The sequence below is a fragment of the Triturus cristatus genome, chromosome 4_1 (assembly GCF_964204655.1).
Source record: "Triturus cristatus chromosome 4_1, aTriCri1.1, whole genome shotgun sequence".
Taxonomy (NCBI): domain Eukaryota; kingdom Metazoa; phylum Chordata; class Amphibia; order Caudata; family Salamandridae; genus Triturus; species Triturus cristatus.
Window position 1 is genome coordinate 1,104,555,500 of NC_140585.1, and position 15,662 is coordinate 1,104,571,161.

Consider the following 15,662-nt stretch of genomic DNA (forward strand, 5'->3'; position numbering starts at 1 on the left):
AGTGAGTCGGTGTGTTATTGATTGTGTGGGTGACTTAGTGTGTGTGTGAGTGGCTGTATCAGTGAGTGACTGGGTGTGTGAGTGGCTTGTGCTGATTCCTTTGTTCCGCTGTTGCGCTTTGAATCCTATGGGTTTTAGTGAGCTCTATAAATTTTATCCTATCCTATCACTATGTGAACGTTGCAGCAAACCACATAGTGCAGAACATAATCTCTTCTGTGGTTTTATAAGATGTGGTAAATCAGAGTACATTGAGAGCAACATTTGCATAGCAGTTGACACCAGAAGGATTTGACAACTGGTAACCTACAATATCTCCCTCATTATTCAATTTTTTCTTCTTAATATCTTCTTTCTTGTCCTTGTTTTCCTTCTTTTCTGCAACATCCATAGATTCTTTTGTAAGTTTCCGCTTTGGACAAATTATCTATTTGACAACAATGTGATAGTGTTCAAAATGATTAGCATATACACTTCTTAACCGATTGTACTCTTTGACACAGCTTGCATCAGCTCAAACTTTGCGGTCATCAAAATCGACCAAAAACAAACTGGCCAATGTTCTTACTCGAGACAATGCAACATATGACATACCTTCTTTAAATACAGTATTACCAATATTAATATTATTAAAAGCTGTGTCTTCACTTAAACCTTGCGATTTATGGATAGTTACAGCATATGCTAGAGACACTGGGAACTGCTGCCGTCGGACATACACTTTTTTATACCAGTAAAAGAACATACAATAGATCTGCTTCACGCCATAAATCTGATAAAATGTTTTGGCTAAAGACTCAACCCTATTCCTATTTAGAAAGTTGATAAAATCCCTCACTTTACCCACTGCACCATTTACAAATCCTTCCTCAATATTTAAATTATGCCGCAAAATTACTCTACAGTTTTTGCATATGTGTAAATACTTTTCTGATCCTGCAGTTCTTGAATTAGATTTGTCCAATGAATCCAATTTTGCTTAATTAAAAAGTTGATAAAGCCATAACAATATTTCAATAAAAAAACAGGCATGTTATCAAAAATATAATATACATGTTAAAAACTGTGGTCACCAGTAGTATAATTGCAGATGAGAGAGTCAATATTTGAACACATTGTCACAAACATAATGTACATAGTAGAAGCTGATGGTCGGCAATAGTACGCTTACAGGCAGAGGAGACACTATTTGAACAAATGTACCAAAGAGTTATTTTCTTTTTACATAAAGTGCTATTGTGCTTGTTGAGATCCTTGTTCAGATTAGTTTCTCATATAGGAGTAAAAAAGTTACCAAGTTGCAATTAAGTTGTGGATCGTTCGGATCAAGACACTTTAGTATGGTAGACCTGCAGGTGCGAATGCCCAAGCATTAAAAGGTTTTTTAGCTATAAAAGTCGATTTAATTTTAAAACGCAACATATGCAGAATAAATTAACAAAGTTCTTCTTTGTTGCACCACATAGGGTGCAAGACAGTGTCCTATTGTATTTCCAGGCTGGTTGATCAGCACTAGTCGGTAGTGACCCAAGACTTATCAAGCAGCTTTCTTTTTAAATATAGAGAGTATGTTATACTCAAATATGCTGCGGGTTGTAAAATCGAATATGATTGCAGTACCAGCAACGTGTGGGAGCGCTTGCCAAATACGATTGTATCTTACATTAGCGAGTGCCTTTTTTCTACTTTATTCAGTGTTTGTTGAAATGTTGAGTACGGTAAGTTCTGTTTCCATCATTGAGTTTATTGATAACCGCAGGTACTTGTTGTAAGCTTCTCGTGGAGGAATCCATGCTCTATTTTCTCTTCTGCCTCAATATAAATGTATTTTTTGTTTGTTGTTTAATTGTGCAACTAACTGTTCCAAATCAATATGTTTGAGGCATGTGAAAAACAAAAGTTTCAGGGACTTTATAGTTAGGCTGACATTTCACTCGTACAAAACCAGAGAAATTCAGCCGTTCTAGTTAGCTGAGCTAACTATAACTCGCGCCCCCACAATGCACTGTGGATGATGTCACATATTACATCACTCATGACATGGTCAGTGACATCGCTGATGACATCACTGATAACATCTCAAATGACAAGGCTTCATGTAGCATGCTCTTTGTTCTCAAGCATTTGTTGAATGTATTTTTTTATATGATAAGGATACCTGAATACAAAATACTGGTGTCCCTACTTTCCTAATGACTGCCCTCTTTCTATAAAACCACAGTATGAGCCCCACAACTTGAATAATTAACTACCAGGTATCCTTTATGACAAGGTCCTCCTCACATTCAGACAATGCAGCTTGACTGATAAAGATTTTGGTGTCATTGCTGCTAAAAAGTACATTGATGGCATTGGCAAACTTTGACATTTCCCAAACAAGGGATCAGAGATAAAAGGGTGATTTTGCTTGAAACTTATGTAATGATGTGAGTGTGATTTAACAGGATTAGTAATCCATGTTCATCTACTTTGCAGTTCTCTTAATCTGGATGTGATGACTATGGCTGCATCAGGGATCATACATACCATGAAGCGACATGCAAGCATTTCTTCTGTCCAGCTGGAGGCACTACGGGCCATTTCACATTTAGCAATAGCTGGTAATTACAAACACAATTTAAGAAGTTATTTGTTTCCTTATGTTCCTTACATCCAAGAGCTTTAGGTTTAATTTGAGCTGAGGATGTTTGATAAATCTGTAGAAATGCTACAGTGCACAGAGATTAACGTTCTTGGCATGAATGGCTGTAGATAACATGCTTTGCAGATCCCTGCCATCTAGTGTTGGGCTTGAACGTTTGCAGGTTGTTTTTGTTTGTAGAAGTCTTTCAAGTCACAAGGTATAGTTACTTCTTTTTGGATGTAATGTGCATGGGCACCACCTCTATTACTAAATTGATTTTTTTCTGCCATCATGTATGGACGTGTATAGATCAGGCTCTGTGTTTGGCTCCTAACAGTGCCTGTCATTGGTCCTCTTTGACTCTCTGTCTGCTGATATTCTTCAAGCTTCATTGCTGCCAGCGGTCAATTTACAACCGCTCCAGCTTCAATGCCTTTAACCAGGGTTTGGTCCATTTTTGGCACTTCATGCCCCCACCTCAGCTCTCTTTTGCTTGACAATTCCAGTTCTTTGATGGAAAGAACACCCTTCCAGTACTTTCACCAGTGTCATTCCAAGTTTGTTATTGTTAGGAAATAGAGTAAAATAACCTTAGAAATTCACTTAAAAAAAGAAAAAGGTTACAGAGACGTTCTAGTTAGGTTCACATTTTACACCCACAAAACCATAGAAATTCAGCAGGTATGGCTATAACTTGTGCCTTAAGGTAACTATAACTCATGCCCTCACCATGCACTGCTAACTACCCCACATACCACATCACTGATGACATCTTGATAATATCACTGCAACGTTTTCAATAAAAATATTGATGAGAAAATTGTGCATGGCATGGGTGCAAGTTATAGTTACCTTAGGACACGAGTTATAGTTTCTTCAGCTAACTATAACTGCTGAATTTCTATGGTTGTGCACATGTAAAATGTGAGGCTAATTATAATGTCGCTGTAACCTTTGTTTTTTCAGTGAATATATGTGTGTGTGTATGGATGTGTATATATATATATATATATATATATATATATATATATATATATATATATATATATATATATTGCGATACTCCTTCTTGTGTTTCCCCTCAGAAGAATGGAACAGACTCCAATAATTTGGTGCTTGCAATTGTTTATTTTTTGCTTCTTGCTGCCATTACACGTTTCGGGCTACCCAGAGCCCTTGATCACATGACATGCTCACATTTTTCCCGGTTTTTAAAGTGACACAGTGCTCGCTAGTGCTAATAAATATAAAAGACAGACTAACATAATGTTCTCTGTTTGTTATACTATTGCATTTGTCATTTATCTTGGTGTATGTTCTTAAAATCTTCATCAAAATATTTATATAAATAAATAAATATTCTTACGAAACATTTATAAATATTAATGTATATTGACAAATATCGCTATGGGTCATTATAACCAAAAACACAAGTTAAAAAAGCCACATTTCTACGGGTGTCAGAATTTTCCCGTAGGTTATATCAGCATAATGCATGATTGTTTTCAATGTTTCAATGATGGGCAAATCTGCTATTTTTCTAAAAACAATATAATTGTAAAATCCAAATTTCTTTTATAAAAAAATAACATAAAAATGACACATAATTAAAATTCCAATTAGGTCATCATTTTAGCTGTTGACACCACTGTTGTGTTATTACTGGCTAATCCATATCTGCATATTTTAATCGCTATAGTCAACGTGTGCCTATGTTCGAACCCACTTATATAGTTATGATAAAGTTCATAATACAGTACATGACATGCAAATTACGCTATAAAGGTGCTAATGTGCTGGTTTGAATAAACCTTGTTATTCTTTGTTCGAATATTAAAGTGACACCGTGCTATAGTACAAAGAAAAGGTTTTTTTGTTTTTACTGTATACCATGAGCCCATGGCACTACTAGTGAAAACACCGGGTATTATAACAAGGAGGAGGGGCAGATTAAAATATCATAATGTATTTACAGCATTATATTTAATGTTCAGAGTATTGATGTTAAAGTCAGGTGCACAAATCTTCAGTAGTGTTCAAACCGTGCGGACTCTTGCTGTCTAGTTCTAGAATGTATTTCGTTTCCAGACGTCTGAGTATTGCTTCCCTGTTACCTCCCCGTCTTAATGGGGGGACATTATCTATTACATAGTACTTCAACTGATTCAAGTCTTTGTTGTGTGTTTCGTTGAAGTGACGGGCTACCAGATATGAACTATCATTATTGGTAATTGCCCGTAAATGTTGAAGTATCCTCTTGTGGACCTGGAGACGTGTGCTACCAATAAATCTCAATCCACAAGAGCACTCCAATATGTAAACAGCAAACTCCGACTTGCACGTTAAGAACTTACTGATGAGAATAGGTTTGTCATTGAAAGGTGAGTGGTACGTAGTTTTACTTTCCCCGTATTTAAATGCCTTGCATGTTGAACACCTCACAAAACCTTTGCGTTTGGTCAGCCAGTTGGAATTGTTAGGAACTTCAGGGCTGCTACTGACTAGGTGATCACTGGTACTACATGCTTTTCTGAAGGTGGTAGTGGGGGAAGCTGGCATTTTATCACCAATGACTGGATCACTTAGGACCAGGTGCCAATTATTTTTGATTATATTCCTGATACAATTTCTTTGGTTATTATATGTTAGAATTAACCTGGGACTATTAGCTGTATTTTCACTAATGTTTACTTGTTTCCTCTTATTGCGTGAGGGTTTGAACAGTAGGTCACTTCTAGTAACTGTTTTAGTACGAGCAATTGCATGATCGAACACCTTTTTACCATAGCCTCTGGCTAAAAATCTAGATTTACATTCTAGCTGTGCTATGTTTAGGTCGTCATTGTTGCTGCATATCCTGCGTATACGCAACATATCACCATATGGAATACTTTCAATTGTGTGTTTTGGGTGGAAGCTACTACTCTGCAAGATAGTGTTCCCTGATGTGGATTTACGATGTAATTGTGTTTGTATACTGTTGTTTTGTATTTATACCTCCACATCTAGAAAACATACTGCTTGTACTTATCTCAGACGTAAATTGTAAATTTATATCATTCACATTCAATTCCATAATAAACTGTTCTGCACTTGTTCTATTGCCACGCCAGATTATAAGCAGGTTGTCTATAAAAACGGATCCACTTTACCAACACTTAATATGTTTTGTCCTCAATATCATCTCTTCCCACCAACCCATATGGAGACAGGCGTACCTGGGTGAAAAACTCACGCCCATGGCTACGCCTCTCTCCTGGTGGTATATCTGCTATTGGAAAATGAAGTCATTATTGTTTAGACAAAAAGTAGTGATATCCATCAGTAATTTGTTATGTGCATGAAATTCTAAGGGTCTTGTGCCCAGGAAGTATTCAATTGCTGTCAATCCATCCCTGTGGTGGATTGAGGTATACAAATTAGGCACATCCATTGATACAAGCACATACTCATCTTCCCATTTAAAATCACGCAGTTGTCTTAAAAAATCCGTAGTATCCTGAATATATGATGGTAAAGCCCTCGCGTGTTCTTGTAAGAATGAATCAATATAAATTGATACATTTTCCAATAGACTGTCTTTTGCAGATATTATAGGTCTGCCGGGAGGTCTTAATTTATCCTTATGAATTTTTGGAATAAAATAAATTGCTGGAGTTCTTGCATGTTCATTTTTAAGAAATTTGAGTTCTTCCTGGTTGATTAAACCTTTATTCTTTCATGCCAGTAATTTTCCAAATAACTCATCTTGTTTTGCATTCATAACAAACTTTGAACTCAATTTATAACAGTTGCGATCTCCAAGTTGTTTTAAAGCCTCTTCCATATACTGCTCTTTAGGCCAGATGACTACATTACCCCCCTTGTCGGAGTTACATATGATTATGGAATCATTCTGGCGCAATTTTTTCATTAGTTGATGATATTTGTGCAACTGGTTGTTATATTTTCTTTTCTGTTTTTGAGTTTTTAAATGCAATTTCCGGACTTCTGATGTTATTATTTCACTGAAAGTATCAATGGAATCCCTGGTCGTTATTGGCACAAATTTTGAGTTTGATCTAAAATTAGTCATTGGTGCTATATTGATGTTAATATCCATTTCTTCCATAGTGGATTCTTCATTAATCAAAACATTTCTTTCCATCGTACTCAAATCGCGGATTAGATTAACATCAGCTGAGTGAGGTCTGTGCTTTCATTATGTTGTTGTTGGGTACCCGTGGGGTCTATAGTTGTTGTTTTGTTACCTTTCAGATGATGGAATTTCTGAAGTTTTATCTTTCTGATAAATTGATATATGTCCACCCGTGTCTGTGGGTATTTAAAGTTACTCTCAGCACAGAAAGAAAGCCCCAGTTTTAAAAGCTGTTCTTCCGCTTGATCCAAATCCACCTTTGCCAGGTTTATGATGGAGTTTTCATTTATGTTGTTGGTGTTTATTTTTGGCGCCATCCTTTGTTGTTCGATTTCTTGGTGTTTTGCTTTCGCCCTTCCCCGTTTCCTTCTTTCCCTGCGCCTTGCATTTCTCCTTTGTTTGAGTAATTGCTTGGTTTCCTGGGACGGAGTGTTTGGCGCATTGATCCCGTAAAAAACTCAACTCATCAACTAAAGTATGACCCCTTCTATTTTGTTTCGCCTGCCTTGAGGTACTGGGATTCATCTCTGTTTCTGATTCTGTTTCTCCCATGGAGCTAAGGTCTGATAGTGATGATATCAATTGAATTTCACTTGTTGTTCCCCCTCTAGGGCCTTCTTCTATCCGGTGATTTGTTTGGCCCTTCGCTGCTTTGACAGCATCAAAAATTTGACCTTGTTCATAGTCATTTTTATCGCGCTGGAATTTAAAGGTTTTTCTTTTTTTGATCACTTCCTCTTCTTTTTTTAGGCGTGATATCATTTCCTCTCTCAATTTATGTTGAACATTGCCACTTTCAAGTGCTTCAATCTTTAGGTTGATATCATCTATTTGTACTTGTAGCTCTTTTCTATCTATGTCCACATATGTGTATACATGTGTGTGTGTGTGTGTATATATATATATATATATTTGTTTTGTTTTTTCACTGAAGAAATCAAAGGTTACAGGGATGTTATAGCTAGGTTCAGGTCTCACTAATACAAATCCAGTGACATTTAGCAGTTCTAGTTAGCTGAGTTAACTGTAACTCACGCCTGCAATGCACCGCTTTTGACCTCACATATTAGATCACTCATGACATTGTCAATGACATCACTGATGGTGGAGAAAGGGGACGTTGCAAGACTTTTTTTTCTTTTTTCCCCTAAGGGATGGGAGGTTGCGTAGCCCTCCTTCCCTGTGGCAATTTCGGCCCCATGTCCCCACCCCTTGGGGCCAGGCATTTTAAGAAGGGGACCCCCATACCCCGGGGCCCAGCCTTTTTTTTATATTTAAATAATGAATGGGGGACCGCTGAGCCCCCCTTCCCTGGGCCTGGCCTCAGTACTATGTGACCTGGCCCCACCCAGGGCACCCATCTTTTTCAGGTTGGGGACAGCGGGTGCTAGCCTGAAGGCCCCTGTGGTTCTTGCCGGCTCCCCGGATCCTGCTGGAGCTGGTATTGCTTTGAGGCCCAGGGAGCTGCTAACATGCAGCTCCCTGGATCCCAAAGCAATATGTCTGTTTCCTTGCTCAGTTGACAGCGGGGCAGGGAAACAGACATGTTCTGCTTTCAGTAAGCGAGAGCATTTTCTGCTCTTGCTTGCTGAAAGCAGAGTGTTTGTTATGGCTTGGCCATAGCAAATGCAAAGTCCTGGGGTTAGGCTCCTCAGGACATTGCTGGAGCCGGCACTGGTGGGTGGCTGTCCCCAGGGCCACCTATGGCCCCATGAGGGGGCCACACGGCACCTCTCTTTACTTCTTTTAGGGACTGCCCCAGGGAGGTGGCTGTCCCCAGGCATGAGAACGGCCCAAGATAGGGGGCCACGTGGCACCCCTCCCATTTTAGAGTTTGGCCCGGGGAGGTGGTGGTCAGTGAAGCCCCCCTTCCAGCTAAATTTAAAAAGCCCCAGAGAGATGGTGGTCCCCGGGGCAGGGGGGTTTGCGAGGCCCACCATATTATTGTAATTAGCTCTGGGGACATTGTGGTGCCTGGGACTTTGATGAGCCCTAGGAGGGGTGCCCAGTGTGCCCCCTCCTATATTTATAATATGCCCCCGAAACCTGGCTCAACCGTGGGTTATTTAAAAGCAAGTGCAGGAGCCTGCTCTTACTTTTGAAAAAAAAATGCTGGGAATATCATGATTTTGCACCACATTTTGTTTATTTTCAATGTGCTTTTATCTCATGGCTGGGTCCCAGGGGGACCCCAAGACCATGGCTTGGGGGTCAGGGTATTCCAACCATGCCTCCTTTTCTTTATTTTCTTTTTTTTGGAGGGACTCGGTGAAGCTGAGTTTCAAGATGGCTGCCAACACTTCCTGATTGAAGTATTGGTAGCCAATCAGAGCTGTAGATTTCTCTGCACAAGCTCATCTTTTTTCACGAAGGCTTCGTGACAAGAGATATCACTATAGATATATAAGATAGCTTTTATTTCCCTTAAAAAACATAAAAAGCATACAAGGAACAATAGTACTATAAAACATATTACAAAAATAAATAACCGATAAGTACATTTTTATCATAAATACATATAAACAGTGCAAAATTTAAAATTGTTGATAAAATCAATCAATTATTTAATACAATTTCAAGCCCTTTCCCTTGCATACTTAGTTTACAGCAAATAGGTATCCGCTAAGGCTGAAAACAATTAGCTGGGACGTATCTTTCTTTAGAATTCTTAATGCTTCTAGATTTTTTCTGGTCCTCCTAATACGACAGATAGGTTTAATCAATTTTTTCCTCAAGGTAGCAAATGCTGGGCAGAAAAATGGGAAACGTTTTCTGCAGCATTCAATGAGCATAGTGTACAGTGACCCTCCCCAGCATCAAGAGTACTACGTAACCATTTGAATGTATTACCTTTAATCTGGAGGACATCGAAGCGGAACTTCATATACAGTGACTTATCTTTTTGTGGTTGCACTTCGTCTAGATATGGTTCATAGACAGGTGATGGTTTGATATACAAGAACTGTGATGTCAGCCTTCCTATTTTAGGTCACTGATGGACGCTACTTTGTATATACTTGCAATATGAACTTTTCAGGACCTCATTTGAGTGGATTGTTAAAGAATTAGAAGCATTCCAAAAACTAAGCCTAGTTTGTAAAACCAGAAACGCACATGTTGAATCCAGGGGAGTGTTGTATGATGGTCAAGACTAAGTATTTTGATTAATCCCTCTTTGTAACTTGTGAGTTCTTACGTGACCCACAAATGAACACTGAATAACAGAGTTCTTAATATGGCTTGGTGTTCTATTGCCTAATTTTAGCATCTTGATATATTGGGATTATAGGTGTGCGTACTGGTAGGCGAAGTAACATCCTTAAACATTTATTTTCCTCTGTTGTAAGCATACACCAACTGTTGACCCCCCAAAGTTTTGCACCATAGAGGGTTACAGATTGTGCCCTATACTTGTAAACTTCCAGGGCTGGCACACTGCCTTTGATATACTTGCCTGTTGCTTTTTAGGTCTCGGCTAGCGAAGGCTGCGCTTGTGCAGTCTCGCTCGCGAGAGATAATGACTTGGAAAAGAGGGGCTTGAACCCGCCCCTCTTCTCCCCTCTTCTCCATTGGCTGGCCTCTTGAATGCTGGCCAGCCATTGGAGAAGAGGTTCGTCACTCCGAACAGGCCCCGTCCTTTTCGGATTCGGGGGCGTGTTTTTTGCAACTTTTCTAATTATCTCCTCCAGCCAATGGCAAGAGAAGAGAAAAGCAAAACACGCCCCCGAATTCGAAACCGCCGCTGTCTTTCTCCGAGGCATTTCTGCTTTGCCTCGGAGAAAGGCAGTTGTCTCTCTCTGACTCTGTCGTGTTTCTTGTTTGCCTTTATATCGAGGTGGGCACATCGCTGCACTGAGTGCGGGGTGCCGCTGGTGCCCAGGGCTCGGCTCTGGAGGCCGATGTGTCCGTTTTACAGCTCCTCTTCCGTGTTTGTCAGCTGCCTGGGACGGAAACGCCGCGCATCATTTAGCTTCACAGTGCCTCGTTTTCTCTCAACGACCAGTTTGAGAACATTGTGAAACCGATTGTTTTTGAACGAGTGCTATACAATAACGCCACAACTGCACAGTGCAATAAATAATAGGAGTGGTTTGTGAATAACATTACTATTAACCTTATATAGATCAGACAGCAAAACTGATAACATTAAAGGCCGCCTGATGACATACAGCAATGCTTCTAAGCATGGCAAAGATTATTTTCAAATAACATCACTCAATTCACCAATAGAATCTAACATACTCGATTTTAAACAACGTACATGGAAGAAATTCAATGTTTCTTTATTTTAAAAAAAAATGTATATTTTTATACGATGTTTGTGATGTGATTTACAAGCCACATCTCGCGAGTACTCGGCTCGACCTTTTGGCGCTTAGGGTCGAGCCAGACCCATAGCCCGCTTCTCTGTAGTACATTCCAGGCTTAAATGCGCAAAGTCGCTAATATTAGTTCAGACAGAGTCACTTATGTGCCGGACTCAACTCTTAAAGGCGGGGGTTGGGGGGCAAGGACGGTCAGTTGCAGGACTAGACTATTTTAGCGAGACCTCCGAGCTCTTCCGTCTCTGCCAGCCCATATTCACTCCGCATTACTGTATTTGCTGAGGCATGGCGCCTCTTCTTGTGTTTGCGCTGACACGTTGGCCGGTTCTGCTTACTCAGAAGTCAGGAGTTTGTTTTTCGTAGAGTCAAGGTATGGGTTTTGTATTTTTTGACTAAGCACAAACATTGGCTGGTTCTACACAGTCACAAGTCGGATTTCGTTTTTCGCTGAGTTACGCTACAGCGCGAGTCTGCACAAACATCGGCCGGTTTGGCTCTGATTTTCGCTGAGTCACGAAACCTTCTGGTTTCCCAGTGAGTAATGCTTCCCGTAACTACCCACCAACCACCAACTGGATTCTTGCCGAGTCATGGTGGGCTAAATTGGAGAGGTGAATTTACCTGCACTATACATACAAACCTTTTAGAACAGGAAAGTGGAAGTTTAAAAAAAACATAATCGGAGAATGTACTTCCCCCATGAACTTCTATTGAAGCAGATGCGATTTTAGCAGGGAGACGGCCGAAATAAAGCAATTTGGGGCTCAAACAATCTCGAGTAAATAATAGGAGTGGTTTGTGAATAACATTACTATTAACCTTATATAGATCACACAGCAAAACTGATAACATTAAAGGCCGCCTGATGACATACAGCAATGCTTCTAAGCATGGCAAAGATTATTTTCAAATAACATCACTCAATTCACCAATGGAATCTAACATACTCGATTTTAAACAACGTACATGGAAGAAATTCAATGTTTCTTTATTTAAAAAAAAATGTATATTTTTATACGATGTTTGTGATGTGATTTACAAGCCACATCTCGCGAGGACTCGGCTCGACCTTTTGGCGCTTAGGGTCGAGCCAGACCCGTAGCCCGCTTCTCTGTAGTACATTCCAGGCTTAAATGCGCAAAGTCGCTAATATTAGTGCAGACAGAGTCACTTATGTGCCGGACTCAACTCTTAAAGGCGGGGGTTGGGGGGCAAGGACGGTCCGTTGCAGGACTAGACTATTTTAACGAGACCTCCGAGCTCTTCCGTCTCTGCCAGCCCATATTCACTCCGCATTACTGTATTTGCTGAAGTATGGCGCCTCTTCTTGTGTTTGCGCTGACACGTTGGCCGGTTCTGCTTACTCAGAAGTCAGGAGTTTGTTTTTCGTAGAGTCAAAGGTATGTTTTTTTTTTTTTTGACTAAGCACAAACATTGGCTGGTTCTACACAGTCACAAGTCGGATTTCGTTTTTCGCTGAGTTACGCTACAGCGCGAGTCTGCACAAACATCGGCCGGTTTGGCTCTGATTTTCGCTGAGTCACGAAACCTTCTGATTTCCCAGTGAGTAATGCTTCCCGTAACTACCACCCCCCCCCCCCCCCCCATCTGGATTCTTGCCGAGTCATGGTGGGCTAAATTGGAGAGGTGAATTTACCTGCACTATACATACCAACCTTTTAGAACAGGAAAGTGGAAGTTTAAAAAAAACATAATCGGAGAATGTACTTCCCCCATGAACTTCTATTGAAGCAGATGCGATTTTAGCAGGGAGACGGCCGAAATAAAGCAATTTGGGGCTCAAACAATCTCGAGTCTCCCGTCTGAATCAGGTCCAGTGGCATGTATGCAGTGCACCACAATGTACTGGCCCCCTAAAAAAGGTTTCTTATTCTTTCTCACTACATAACTCTCTCTACCTCACTACTCCACTCTATCTCACTACCTCACTATCTCACAACTTCTCTCTCTCAAAACATCACTACCTCACTCTCTAGCTCACAACCTCACAACTTCACTCTCTCTCACTCACTACCTCAATCACTCTCTATCTCACTACCTCACTCTTTCTATCTCACTAACTCACTTTCACTCTCTCTTTCACTACCTCTCTCTCTATCTCACTACATCACAACATCACTCTATGCTTATATATCACTACCTCACAACATCCCTCTCCCTCACTACCTCACTCTTTCACCACCTCACTCTCTCACTACCTCACTCTCTATCTACCTCATTCTCTATCTACCTCACTCTCTATCTCACTACCTCACTCTCTATCTACCTCACTCTCTCTCACTACCTCACTCTCTATTTCAATACCTCACTCTCTCTCTCTATCTCACTACCTCACTCTCTCTCTGCTAATGCAATAGGTATCACATATGCAAAAAAAAAGCTAATGCCAATAGAAATGACAATGCCATTTATTTAGGGATACAAAAATAATGAAAACATAATGAGCAATACCAATAGCTCTACCTATAATATTGCCGAGACCATTGCATTGTAAATGCTTGTTCACAATTGCCATGGAGTTTGGCAACAAGACAGCTTTCCATTTATATATGTGTGGTTTCCAGGACAATTTGGTGTCTAATATAATGCCACATACTCCAATTTTCGTTTTTGAGCAGTGATATTTTTCTTAAAAGACTTAAGCGGTTTTATAGCCATATATTTAGTCTTCGTTGAGTTGATTTCAAGGCCTTTAATGGTGCAAAATGTGTTGAAACAGTCTAATAACTTTTGCAATCACTTAGGTGTCTGCGATATTAAGATCGTATTATCAGAAAGAGTAATGCCAGTCTTGGCACCTCTCCTAGCTTTGGACAGTCATATTTACAACCCTGAAGATGTTGCACAATGTCATTTATGTATACCGAAAAGAGGGTAGTTGCCAATACACATCCCTGCCTTACTCCGCTTTTTATTAGGATTGCTTCCCTAAGTTCACCGCTAGACCCCCATCTGACTGTTGCATAGTTGCATCGTTGTATTGATGTAGCCGTACTTTCTGAAAAACGACTGAATAGATTTGTACCAAATGCGTAACAACATCTACCTTTTCCAGCCCACCCCCCACTCTATAAGAATTACTTGGACGGCAGGTAATTGTCATTGTTAATGTATATTGAATTAATAATTGACTGTTGTTGAGGTCCTCTCAGACAGTGCCACCTCGTGGCAAACTATTACAAGCGCTGGTGTTCATAATTAAGTGCCGGTGCGGAGCACCTGAAACCACCAGCTCAAATTAAGCACTGGGCTTGACCCACTTGATTTGGTTCAAGTGTTGCCTTCACAATAAAATATACATAAGTGTTCTTTATCTTTCTTGCATAAAGCAATGCACAGGAAGCACAAGTGATACCATTTAATTCCCATTTACTTGTTTTGTTGTGTAACTCACTGTGGGAAGGACCTTCACCCCCTTTGTCTTTTCCTTACCTATTAGGATTCCTGTTTAGGGGCAGTGGGTGGCACTAGTTCCTATCTAATAAACTAAGAAAGCTAGGGGTTTCCCAGGTGCTCCTAACTGAAGAGTAACTGGCATTATTAGATACCTCAGCAGGTTGGTATTAGGGTGTAGTAGTGTTGCTTAGTGATATCTTACAACCTTGTAGTTCACTGTTAGATGCAGACTGAAAGATCGTTTTGCTGAAATAGGGTTTTTGCACAATTATTCATTCTTGGGAACTATGCCTTATTACTTGTATTGTGCATATAATTTGATTATCTACTATAAACGTTTTCCCAATGAAAATGCCAAGTTAGGATGTTACATCATTGGTATTTCACCCATTTGCTTACATTAGGATTTTCACAAACAATTGTTTTCAGTATTTTGTATGTTTGGCTGCCTTTTGAAAATTTGCATAACACAATTTAATATTACAATCTTCCAGAATTGCCTAATATGCGACATATGCTTTACCAATTCAATTTGATGACTTAGGTACGGTGAGCCTGCTCTGAATGTTTTTGCACACTAGCATAATATGGTGACTAAGGTATTGGTTTTAATTAATACTATTACATAACATTGTATTTTTTAGATGATGATATAAAACAGCTGATAGACTCCAGAGACTCAGCTGATAATGAATGTTGTTTCCTAACACTGAAAGTAATTAAGAACCAATGTTTATTGGAAGGTATCCACACTTTAACACTTGAAGCTCTTAACAAGGTATGTAGAAAGCTAATTTCCTAAGTTTTTCTGGACAGTATTATTGTTTATGCAATTTTATCATGAATATTTGAAGAACACAGTACACCTCTGCTTCCATGTGTATCAGTAACATATATCTCCTTCGTCCCTGTTATGTAAAATGGAGCATCTGATAAATACATCTAGCTGCAGATTCCTTACCTTTGAATTTCCCAGGCTTTAGCTTGGATCCGGAAACTTATGCGTAATTTTTTTACGGCGGTATATCAGAGGGCCTGGATTATTCCATTCTCTAAACCAGAATGACATGCGCGTACTAATCAGGGCGATAGCGGTCCTTGCGCTGCAAGTCACGCAGGTGCAGATTGCTGCAATGTAGGACATTTTGTGTTTTCCTGG

At 39.8% G+C, this 15,662-nt stretch overlaps 1 protein-coding gene across 1 annotated transcript in view; it reads left to right on the top strand.

Moving 5' to 3' along the window:
* Positions 1 to 15,662, top strand: part of LRRK2 (leucine rich repeat kinase 2) — a 1,602,077-nt gene that overhangs the window by 375,146 nt on the left and 1,211,269 nt on the right. Inside the window, exons 13-14 of the mRNA XM_085654107.1 lie at positions 2,476 to 2,600; positions 15,148 to 15,281. Coding sequence (XP_085510233.1) covers positions 2,476 to 2,600; positions 15,148 to 15,281 — 259 coding nt within the window. The remainder of the gene's footprint in view (positions 1 to 2,475; positions 2,601 to 15,147; positions 15,282 to 15,662) is intronic.